General features: G+C 32.3%; 2 protein-coding genes across 2 annotated transcripts in view; one reads left to right on the forward strand and one right to left on the reverse strand.

Annotated features, from left to right (window-relative positions):
- Nucleotides 1-13,041, reverse strand: part of LOC115996525 — a 140,857-nt gene that overhangs the window by 11,846 nt on the left and 115,970 nt on the right. The gene's annotated exons all lie outside the window — the stretch shown is intronic.
- Nucleotides 7,264-10,381, forward strand: LOC115996523. Its single transcript, XM_031235780.1, has 4 exons — nt 7,264-7,470; nt 7,904-9,070; nt 9,170-9,316; nt 10,044-10,381. The coding sequence occupies exons 2-4, from the start codon at nt 7,905-7,907 to the stop codon at nt 10,069-10,071; spliced, it is 1,341 nt and encodes a 446-aa protein (XP_031091640.1). The 5' UTR covers nt 7,264-7,470; nt 7,904; the 3' UTR covers nt 10,072-10,381.

The following is a 13,041-nucleotide window of genomic DNA, read 5'->3' on the forward strand; positions in this document are numbered from 1 at the left end:
AACGCACGGGCGAAAATACTAGTTCATTTTAAAAAATTTAGCAATAGCAATATAATAGATTTAGCTATTGCTAGAGGTGGTTTCGATCTTGTCATTCAGTCTATTTAGTTATATATAGCTGTAAATAAAATGTAGTTTAAAAGAAAATAAATCATGAATCCATGGGTTGTTAAGTTTTAAGGAACAAAGAAGTTGTTCAACAACAAGTTCAGTTCATGTATTTCATTTTAGGTGTTGCGCTGTTGTTTGAACTACTAAAGTCAAGTACGTGAAATTGTTCAGAAAATTAAAGCTGAATTATTTCTCAATTAGTTCGGAAGTTGGTTCAAGGAAGTTGAAACACTTACGAAGATTTTGGAAGGCTGATATAAAAGATGGAGCTGGATGCTGGGACATTTCAAGTGACTTAGAGAGAAGAATTTACCGAGCTCATATGTTTACTCTCAAGATATTCATACTGCATTAAACAGAGGACTTTGAAATTTCACAAGGAAGATTGAAATATATGAAGATACCACTGATGTTCAAGTTGTTAATCTAATCATAGATTTTGGGCTGTAATTAAGTCTCAAGGAAACTCGACGGGAGTTAGGTGATGCTGCTGTTGAGGGGAACTTTAACACAAATCGATCGAGAGATCAATTGGCTAATTCTTCACAGAAGTTCTATGTCTAATCAAGCTAAGTTTTAGCTATGAATTTGATCTAAATAACTTTGTGTTACATCTTGAACGATTCCTGGAATCAGTTAAAATTGAATGGGAATTGGACAGATTTTTCCTTGAGATGCCTCCAGACGTATGAGTGATTACTCCGAACTAGGCTATCAAATTTGTTGTGTGTTAGTTTTCTTTTTCTTGAAGATTTTTCATATTGATTGCTTTAATTTGTGTGCTATGGTTAAGTAGTTATGAGGGTAGTTTTAGAATACTCTGTGTACTTGGTAATTGATCTTGGTTTGAAAATACTATGTTGAACTAATCATTCAACTAATAAATATTTTGAGACCTAACATAATATATAGGCCAAGTCCCTATTTTCAATAGCCTTACCTACGCCACCTGTAACGCTATAATGAGATCATTCTAGCTAGATACTACACACATGAATAAATCACATGCTCTTCTTCTTCTTTTCTTTCCCCATGAATGCTACCTTCAACATTTCATTAGCTTAATTACCTATTGCTATAATTCCAAAACTCTATTAGTCACTCCGAGATTAAACCGATTAATAAACAATTTTTTGAATTCAGTTAACCCACTATAAGTTAATAAGGAATTTATGTATGCAATAATACTGTGACACAGTCAGGAAGTCATCATTAATAGTAAGTGACTTATGCATGTAACAGTATGTAGTACATATGGTTGATTTAAGAAAATTTAATAATAACTATATAATAGATTTAGCTATTGTTAATATGTCACAATATTCATTGCAAATCCCTCGCTAATCCGTCACTAAATGTCAATTTAATAACAAAATTGAAATTTGTCACTAAATTGTCGCTATTTCGTCGCTAAATCCGTCACTATATAACTTTTTTTTTTTTAAGAGATTTTTAATTGTCAATTAAATCACATTTTTAATAATATAAAGATTGTTCAACGTTTCTTGATCAGATCGCAGGTAATGGGAGCTGCTCCTCCAACAAACAAAAAACATCTATCATTACTTCAAATTTTGTCATTTTGACCAGTCGCCAATCTCATCATGTCCCTTTCTATGGCTCGGCGTAGAAAGCAAAGGAAGGGGAAAATGAGTTGTAGGGAGAAAGCTCTAAGAAACATGTAATATATGACACGCACGCAAAAAACAATCATAAATCCCAATTAATACAAGCTTGAAGTAAGCATTGCCGGCAGCTTTTTTTATATTTCACCGCCACCCCCATTCTTTCTTGCTTTCTTTGCAAGGATTCTCTACTCTTCTTAAATAAATATTTAGGTCAACCCTTACCTTCAAAAGTTTGAGTCTTGTAATGTCTAGTGTATTTAATTTTTTTTCTCCCCAACCTCAAGAGCCCTCCACGTCCCGGTCTGATTGAGCATCTGGGAGGATGTCTCCGCACAAGGAGTCCCCTGACTTTGAGTAGTTGCATCATGGTAACTCAACTTGATACAAAAACTAGACATTTGATTACTGCGCACAAGGAACTCCCCTCACTCTGAGGGGTTGCTCTAACACTGCCATTGGTGAGACTCGATTCCCGGTCTTTCTTCTCAAGCTTCACCCATGTGACCAATTAAGGTGTCCATGCGGGCTATTTTTTATTTTTATTTTTTTTTACTTATTTAAGAATTTTTTTTGGATGTACCCAGGATTTCCACTGTCGGACACAGTGACTAATTCCTTCGCTGAATTGTAGGCATGCACTTTTATTGGGTGGGCCAGCTAGCCTTGAGATTTAAGATTGTTCCATACCCAAAGCCAATGATCGAACCTTGACGTTTGGTATGATTAGTATGTTTGAACTCTAAATATAAGGGTCTCTAGATTGGATTGAGAATTTATCATAGTCAACCTCGAATGCATAGAATCCCCTTTGCATTCTTAATATGCATCAGACATGGATAATGGGAAGAAAGTAAGAATGGTGTTTGTGTCCTAGCTAAGAAGAATAGTGTTCTTGTCATCTTGTTGCTTGTCTAAATATGCATATAGTTAGGTTTCACATGCATTTATATATTCTTGTAAATAGGGGTCTTGTCCCATAATTTTAAAAATCATTATGAATCAATACACAATCTTCTCTCAATAGCTCTAGTATATTCCCTCACATATGATACACATTATTTGCTATCCAATTCTTATAATTGGAGCAAGTTTACTAGCTAATCCTATAATTAGAAAATCGAGTTTCATCATTGGGGCTATTTTTTTGTAAGGACCTGAATGAAAGGTTTACGATATTTTAAAGAAACCTTTAAAGAAAATAGCATTTAAAGAAAATCAATGGCTACCTCAACTCTAAGAAAATAAAATTGGGCAAAGAACAACAATAAGCAATGAATCAAAAGGCAAACAAGTAGCAAATTGCAATAAATTAAACTTAAAGAATGAAATTGACATTGACATAGCTAATTGGAAATAAAATTGCAGCTAGAAAATAAGAAATTAATCCTCAATATCTTCAACACTTGCTTCCAAAATAGAAATAGGAATTGAATCTAACAATATATTGCAATGAGAATTGAAATCAAAATGAAAGTTAGTTGTAAATTTAGTGACTAGAGTTTCAAGAGTTGAGAAAATTAAACTTATGCAAAACTAGATCTAAAACTACTGCCAAGCACCTTGTGCTCAGATGACAGAGTAGTGGCTCGACTCTTTGTGCTCCAATAGGTTGAGAAAGTATGTTTGAACAGATACTACAATGTAATAGAGTTAGTTGTATTAAAAAAAAATATAAAACTACTGTACTCTACACTACTTACTCCAATTGAAACCAACTTTCCCTATTTATACTCCCAAATCAAGCGTGTCACAAACCCTCTCACATGGATGAGAGGCCTCGTGAAGGTTATGACTTATGATTCACTCTCTAAAGTCTCCTCTCACGAGCGCAACACCAAGAATGATAGCAGAAGTTGCATTTGCATTCTGAAGTTGGTCTCACGAATCTCTTCACGTGTGTGATGACCTTCATGACTGTAGAGACCACGTTATGAAATTTCTCTCACACCATGCATCAAGAGTGTGACAACATTTGTGAACGTACCATCATCCAACTTTCATCCTATTTTGACCAATTTGAGTCCATGCATATTGCCATTGATTTTTTTTTTTTTTTGGCGTTCCAACATTGATATGTTTTCAATTTGCATCTTTCTACACAATTAATCACATAATTGATCAATTTAAACAACATTATAGCAATTTTTATCTAAAATTGACCAAAATATGCATCATAAATTCGCACAATTGAACACCTATCACACACCAAGATCAAAAAGGGAGATTGGAAGCTTTAAGTTACATTAAAGGCAAAGAAAAAGCTTGGGGGAACATCATTTCCGGAGAATCTCTTCCATTTTTCTTTACTTTCTTTGTTTAGTGTATTTTTCATTGACATTTGTGTAATTGAGACAATGTTAGCCATGATTGGCTGAGTTTACTTTGAAACTTTTGGGTATAAAGTGTTATGAACCTATTTTTCTAGTTCTTTAAATTCTTAATGAAACATATGTATTTAGGTTTCATATCTTGTGTTGCAATTGTGGTTTATATTGTTAGTGCGCGTGATTAATAGTTCAAATTGCATGTTTCTTTGCTATAATTGTGTCTTAATGTGAGTTAGAGCATAAATTAGAGCACACACAGTTACACTTAACTATTGCACCTTGGGAGAAGGATTTTAGACAAATTTATATGCTAATATTAAACTTAATATTATTTTAAAAAAGAATTATAAATAATTTAGGCAAGCATGTTAATCGAAATATCACATAAAATGGGTAGTTCACACAAAATGGGAGAGTAAATATCTTTATAATTTAGAAAGAGATGTGTAATGTATGTATGGCACCATTGACACAAATCACACTATGCAAATGGGAGCATGAAACTCCCATTTTAGAGATGAGTCAATGTTCCCTTGAAAGTAAAATTGACAATATGAAATACTCATATTTTTAATTTTACATTAAAATTTTCCTTTTAAAATTTTTGTAATTGTATATACTAATAAATTAATAAATCTTAATAATAATTAGAAACATATATTAATATGGAAATTTTTTACTTCTATTCTCGTACTCTATAAGTTTGACGATTTTCTTTACTTTTACACCATTGAAAACAATTTTTTTTTAAAGAAAAGAGAGAATTAAGAAAGAACATAACAATTGAGAAAAAGAATAATAATATAATATGGGAGAAAAAAGTGACTAATTGGATTATGAAAAAGCAAGTAGCATAATCTAAATAATATAACTCATGTAAATATTTTTTAAATTCACATATATTATGCAACACGCTAATGTCATAGTTTTAATACATAGCTATATATCAATCTCAATTAGTATAACAGAAATGAATTAATAATATATGTTATTTCTCATCATAATTAGAATTCAAAAAGATAAATTAAATAAGTACTGAAAAAACTAATAATATTAAAATTAATATTTGATTATAAAAAATATAATTTGTATAAAATATAAATTTTAAAAAGTAAATAAATACTATATTATCTTATAATTTAAATTAATTAAAAAATTAAAAAAATTAGATATTGATTGTATTATCTTTTTTAGATTAATTGTTTTATCATTTAAGATTAATATAAAAACTACCAAAAATATAGTACATAATATAATTAAATATAATAAATTGGACATAATAGCAATAAATTAAAAATCAATTTCAATTATTAATTGAACCTAATAATAGCAAATAAATACAAATTTATTTCCCTCTAAGTAATTATACTTTATCAGTAAGTGGATACAATAAATTAAATATTATTTAAATCACCCATAAGTGTGTCATTTAAGCAAAATGAATACCAAGTTAAAATATCAATTAATGTCTTTCAATGTCTAACTAAATATATCTTACATTTTTTTGAAAACAATCAGCAAATACTTATATTAAGGGTGTGTTTGGAAGCCCGGAAAATGATTTCGGAAAATGAGAAATCATTTTCCGGGCTTTGAGTGTTTGGCTGCAGTTGGAAAACCCAGTCAACGGAAAATGATTTCCGTTGACTGGGGAAAACAATGCCCTTTTGGCGGAAAATGACTTCCGCCCAGGGAAAATGGCACTGTTTGAGAGAGGGACAGCTTGAGCCGTCCCTCTCTCAGTCCGGCGGACTGGTTTCCGCCGGAAACCAGAGCCATAAAAAAAAAATACAAAGAAGGGTGGCTGCTCTGGTTTCGCCGGAAACCAGAGCAGATACCTCTTTTCTTTTTTTTTTTCTTTTTTTATTTAATTATTATTATTATTATTTATTATGTATTTATTTGTTTATAATAAATATTATTGATTTATATATATTTATATTTTAAATAAAATAATAAAAATATACATTTCTATTCATTTTCCGGAAAATGAACCAAACACACAAACACAGTTTTCCAGAATGCAACCAAACACAGGAAATCAAACTATTTTCCGGAAAATGACTCATTTTCCAGAAAACATTTTCCAGAAGTCATTTTCCTGCTTTCCAAACACACCCTAAGTAATGAAAAAACCACTCCAACCGTCTCATATACATTTCTTTTTTCTTTTTCTTTTTCTTTTTCCTTTCGTTAAGAAAATATTAAATTTTCAAGCTGACATTTATGGAAAGAAATATATGCAATAACAAATGTAAATATATTAAAGATAATTATAATTATTTATTTTTATCTATTAAATAACTTGAGGTTCCTCTTAAACTTAGCCTATTGGAAAATTTTGTTTATTGTTGTGTGTTTCCTGACACAATTGGTGCGTTTTTCCATACCTAATTGTGTGGCTACACAGTAAGGCCTGGACGCACTGAAACTTGGCTATATATATATATATATATATATATATATATATATATATATATATATATTAATTTTAGAAATATATCACAGTTTTAGATCTCAATATACAAAATTACATTGCTCAATATCCACAATTTTGTTATATAGATTCAAAAGTTGTGTTATACTATTGAATATAGAGTTATGTAATTGTGAATATAGACTACTAAAATTGTGAACGTAGAGTTTTAAAATTAGAGTTGATACCGTCTAAGGTCCTCCGAGTATAGTGGTTTAGCCACGTTTAGTCCTAAACTTTTAAATTACTACATGTGATCTTTCGACTTTCAAATTGTTACCATCCGTGATCCAAGTTAACCACCTGTGGTCCTTCAACTATCAAATTTTAACCACACATGGTCCTTCAACTATCAAATTTTACCCACTCATGGTCCTTACAAGATGACAATGGATGGTTAAATTTTAAAAATTGAAGGACCGTGGGTGGTAAACTTAGACAATAGATGGTAACAATTTGAAAGTCGAAGGACTACATGTGGTAATTTGAAGGTTTAGGACTAAACGTGGCTAAACTACTATACTTCGAGGACCTTAGATGATATTAACTTTTTAATTAAAATTATGAACGTGGAATTTTAAAATTATGAAAACGGACCATAGCATAACAACAGTGAATTTTTGCCTTCCGGACCCTTCTCCAAATCCCAATCCCCATTTCGGCCCATTAACCCTAAAAACCTAATACCCTTTACGACTTTACTCATTTACCCTAAAATGCCTAAATCTTAAACTCCAATTTCCCCTTTCCAAATTACAATTGCAATTTGCCAACAAAGAGTACCGAGAGAGACGAGAGAGTCGGTCGTCTCCTTCGCAACTCCTCGACGACGGCACTCCAGTTCCAGTACCCCAACGACGGCACTCCACTCTAGTAGTCCACTCGGCAGTCTCCAAGTCGTCTGTCAGCATAGCCATTAGCCAGTCAGGTAAATAAATTTATTTTTTGTTTAATTATTGATGATCTGATCTATGTTAAATACTTGGATTGTTCTAGTGTTAAAACTTTATTATGCATATATCCACTCTGCCAGTGTATGTGTATCCAATATATATTGAATTATTTGGGGATGCGGCGGGGAGGGGTGTCCTGTCCACGAAAATTTTCCCGGGGATCCAGGGCCCAATATTAAGCTACACGGTATTAGAATTGAATTGAGGAATATGTTATAATGCACTGGCAGTTAGTTATGAAGACATGAAATTTTTTTGGGAGTGTGTTTAGAGTTGCCAATTTGGAGTTGTGCGCCTCATCTGCTTCTTTTACAAATTCTACTGTGTTTATGTGTTATTAGTTTTGATCTAATTATTTTTGTGTAATTATGAATCTATGTGTTTTGTTTTTAAATTTTCTTTTTCCAGGATGGCGGAATTCCAATATGCTTATTTCAATTCGGAAGAAGCAGCAATTGTTCAGATTAAAATCCCTACTACACTTAATACACATTTCGAACCCAAAGTCAAGCTTGTGTTCTCTAATCCATCTAAACCTCCTCTTCCATCGGGTATGGGAGTCTTTAGCCACAATCACATTTTATATATGGTTGGGGGCTACAATACACGAAAGTTTAGGGGTACGGGCAACAATAGACGAGAGGTTAAGGACGATGAGGATGCCTATGGATGTATGTTTAGATATGAATATGAATATGACGATCGTGTTCATATGTTTGATCCAACCAAGTGCCACCAAATTCCGGTTGAAAATATTGAAACACTTCAAAACTTAGGATGTGCACACACGGTGTTACCTAAAGTCATTCGAGCTGAGGATCGGATTTACCTGTTGTCACGTAAAGATGATCATTTTGGTTATAGAGTTCACTCTTCCAAAAAGCATCTTGACGAGAACGTGCCCTTGGATTTTCAATACTTTGATCTAAACAAGAAGTTGTTTGAAACCCTGTCACCCCCACCCATCCGAATTAATCTTGAAATGCACCTTAATCTTATCGGTGTACAGGGTCATTTTTTCCTTAGAGGTTATATATATGTGTTTATTACAGACACTACGACTTGTTTTGAAACATTTAAGTTCAGCACCAAAGAATCAAAATGGGAGGATTGCAAGTCCTTTGTGGACAGATTTAAAGAGAGAAATATTCCTTTTCCCTTCTTGCATGCTGGCGATATGGGGGTTTCGGATGAATTTGATGATAACACTTGGATTCTAGTCTCCCTTCATGGTAAACTGCCCACTGCATATCGTGTTCGCCTTAGTGACACGGGTGATATTGATCCTATATCTCACAGGGTTCTAGCTGAATTTAAGTTTTCTGATGCTGATATGCCTTACTCAGTACGTGATTGGAAACAATTAGCTGATATGGGAGGTGAAAGGTTTTGTGTGATGCACACTACTTCAAGTGGAGATTTTTTTATATACGTCTTCGAAATTAATTTTAGACTTGAACATGCCATTCAAACCTTTGAAAGTGGAGATCGTTCGTCAAATATTATTTTCAGTATGAAATTCGATCCTTATGACACCCTCCCTTCGGGGCATGTCCTTACAGGTTTCTGTATAGCGTAAGTACACCCCACACCCCACCTTCATGCTTCTACTTGTGTGAAAAAGCTTATAATTCATTCTTTTGATGTCCTAATTGTTTGTATATTTATTTCCAGCTCTGCTCCTCTTCCTGCATCTCCCGACAATGAAGACCAAGACATGACTCCTCCTCGTGCATCTCCCGACAATGAAGACCAAGACATGACTCCTCCTCGTGCATCTCCCGACAATGCAGACCAAGACTCCTCCTCCTGCACCGCTGAGTAAGTTTTCTTCTTCTTCTTCTTCTCCTCCTTGTGCTTGTCAACTTTGCAAATTCTCTTTAATGCAACTTGGAAAAACTTTAAAATTTTCATTTGTATGTTGTATTTTGCTTAATATAGTAATCAGCAGTGTTAATTTATTGGGAACAAAGGGTATGCTTCTTATTTCTTACTGAATGTGAAGTGTTGAAACATTGATAAATGAGTTTCATTCTTTCTTATCTAGCTTTAAGTTGTTCTTGATGGCTTATACATTATACATATACATATGTACGTAATGTGGTAAATTATAAAGGGAAACTAGCTTTAGCTACACAAAGTTTGCAATATATATCTAGTGAGTGTGTTTATACAAAATGTTTGAATGGAAGAAGAGGATTACCTTTCATGTTTCCTGGAATTCTTTTTGCTGTCTTCTTTGTACTGAATGCTCTGATCTTGGGGGAGCAAGCTTCTGGAGCTGTTCCATTTGGTATCTTAGTTCCATTAGTGTTTGTACTTTGTAGGCAGTTATTTAGGTTATAAAAATCCCTGTAAAGACGAATAAGATCATATGAAACCTGCCTTTTCGATCTATACTTGCTGGAGGCATTCTTCCTTTTGGGGCTGTTTTTCATCTTGAAATCCATATGGCTGAACCAGTTCTACTACATCTTTGGTTTCCTTTTCATAGTTTTCCTGATCACATGTGCAGAGATAACTGTCTGTTGTGCTCTGCTACTTGCAGGCTTGCAGTGAAGACTACTATTATCTGACTGCTGGATCCTTACTTTTATACTCTATTTTCTTTTCTTCACCAAGTTGGAAATTACAAAGCTGGTGTCAGGCATGTTATATTTCGGCTACATGTTGATTGAGTCATATGCCTTGTTCGTTTTAACCAAACGGGACAATTGGCTTTTATGCATGCATGCTTCTGGTTTGTACTCAATTACTAGTGATGAAGTTGATTCATAAGCATTTTCTTGTCTTAGGATTTGTCTGATCTTGGTTATGAATATTTTAGATTCCATTTCTTTAACTACTGCAGCCTTTAATAAACTTAAAAGGATACTTTTTAGCTTCTGTTGATGGTTGAAGCAACATTTTGATAAATGTCCAGTTTAAGCAACATTTTTTTTTTTACATAATTTTTAAAAATTCATATTTAACGATTGAATTGTTGCCCTTGATCTTCCGACTTTTAAATTGTTACTACTTTGGTCCTCCGAAATTGCTACTTCTCGTGATCTTTCCGTTACTTTAGTCGGTAAAATTGTAGTTTCATGTTATTCTTTCATTTTTAAAATAAAAATAAAATAATTCTAGACTACATGTTCTACCAATTTCAATTTCAATTTCTTCTCCAAATCAATACTATATGCCCTAAGCATTGATAGCATCCATTTGTACCCATTGAGAGATTTCGTTTGTTTTTACAGGGAGGATATGTAGGAAGGCAATATAACAGTGATTTAATGTCATTGTAACATTGTATTAAGCAATGATGTATTTGCAATTTAATGCACTAATTAGTGCATAGTAGTGGTAGTTATACAAGGTTATAATTAAATTCTGAATCCTAAAAGTAATGAAATCTTGTGACGAGGACCATATATATGAGATGGAGGTGAGCTTTAATTTAGGACTAAGTGTTTTGGCCACTACTTTACCTGATGCCCAGTTCATAATCAATCAATTGTTATACGCATCAATTGTTATACGCTTAGTTCTATACGACGCCATTCTGAATTTTAATTTTGACGACGATCATTTGTCGTTTAGTTCACGTTACAATTGTTTTTTTTTTTTTTTTTTTTTTTGTAAAGCATGTCCACATGTCTTTTGTTTATGTATTTTGTATGGACCATGTACTTTTTTTTTTCTTTTTTATTTTTTTGAAATCATGGACCATGTACTTGAAATAAAGTAAATGTAACATGTGTTTTTGTCTCTTGTGCTATGCGTTTTTGTGTGTTATGCAATTTTGTACCTTAAGAATATTGATTTTGTAGTTCGAACTAAAGTAAATATGAAACATGTGTATGTGTCTTGTGTTAAGTGTTTCTGTGTCACATGTTATGCAATTTTGTACCTTAAGCGTATAGATTTTGTACTTGAAATATATTATATATGTTCAACAAACCCATTTCTTTTAAAAAAGTTGATTTGAAGTTTTTAAATGGTAAATAACTTTTTTAGTCATTGCATTATAACATAATAGTTGGTTCAGTCTTGGAATTATTCTCAAAATATCTTTTCGTCCTTCAGTTATTACTAAGGTGGTTCTTTCCACCAAGGTTGAATGAAATCATTAAGAAATTTTATTTTATAAAGTTTAAATAAGAAGAATATGTTTGTAATTTTGCAATCTTCACTTCTTAATTTCGTAATCCATCGAACAAAAAGAAAACGAATCATTTCCAGTTTTGGTCCTACTGTTATTGGACCATTGGCAATTTTAGTCCACTTCATTAATTTTTGCCACATTGCGGCCAGTCTTATTTAGTCCTTGTCACTTTTAGTCCACCGTTAAAATTTTCGTCAAAACAAGGGTATTTTTTGTCTTTTCATGCATTGGTCAAGCTCCTTGACCCTTTGTAGTGGTTTTCAAATTTAAGAGACAAAAGTAAAGCCATTAGTTAGGTTTGATTTGTAATTGGTTATCATAGGTGGTGCATTTTATTTTGATGTTACTATTTATGAAATTAAAATTGGTATTTTGCCTAAGTAAGAAATTTTGTCTCTCTCTCTCTATCTCTTTTTTTTTCTTTTTTTTTTCTTTTTTTTTGGTGATTTATAAACACAATTCCAACTATGTTAAGCATGCTCATGTTGTATTTTAGAAATACAATTGACTAAAATCTAGGCAATGGTCAAGCACTACATAATAAATAATTAAAAGTTATATTTTTCTTTTGTTTTGGTTTTTTTTTTTTTTTTTTTTCATGTTGTGACATATTTTAGTTTATATAGATTTAATAACATTTTCTTAATATGCTATAAGGGGAATGCATGATGAAACGTTTATATCGTTACTAGCTAGAACTCTCAAAATAGAGTTAACCTCCCAAGTTAACTCACCCTGTCTCGATAAAAAGAATAGGACGGAATCTAATTTCTCAAGCTCATATTAATGACAGACTTTTTAACTCATCTCGCCTAACTCGTGGACTTGGCGGGGCAGGCTAACACATTAGCCAACCTAATTAAATTTTTAAAAAATAGTAATCTATGTAAGATGCAGGGATCTGAGAAAGAAAAAAAGAAAGAGGTTGGAGAAAAGGTTAAAACGGTACCATTATTGCTAGCTATAGGCTTTTGGCAAGTAGCGATTTAGCAGTTTTTGAGGTATGCAAAATACTCTATATATGCGGATTCAATTCACTGTGGTATAGTGCCCCCTACTTTCAAGCAAATTGATTGTGAAACTATTTTAACGGACTGAATTGTTGTAATGTTTGTTATTATAAAGTAACACTTCTGTATTTTACTTGTGCAATGCACATATTAAAATTATGGTCAATAGTAGCATGATTGTTGATAAGATGTGATTATAATCTTAGAACTTGATGAAAATTATGCCATATTACAATTTACAAATAAATATTGAATTAGGAATACACATCTTAATAAAACAATAATTATTTAATGCAAAATATGCGTTACAAAATGTTTGAAAATAATATTAAATTTACCAGGGTCACAAACATTGATATAACTATATACATTAAATTATAAATTTT

The sequence above is a fragment of the Ipomoea triloba genome, chromosome 11 (genome assembly GCF_003576645.1).
Source record: "Ipomoea triloba cultivar NCNSP0323 chromosome 11, ASM357664v1".
Classification (NCBI taxonomy): domain Eukaryota; kingdom Viridiplantae; phylum Streptophyta; class Magnoliopsida; order Solanales; family Convolvulaceae; genus Ipomoea; species Ipomoea triloba.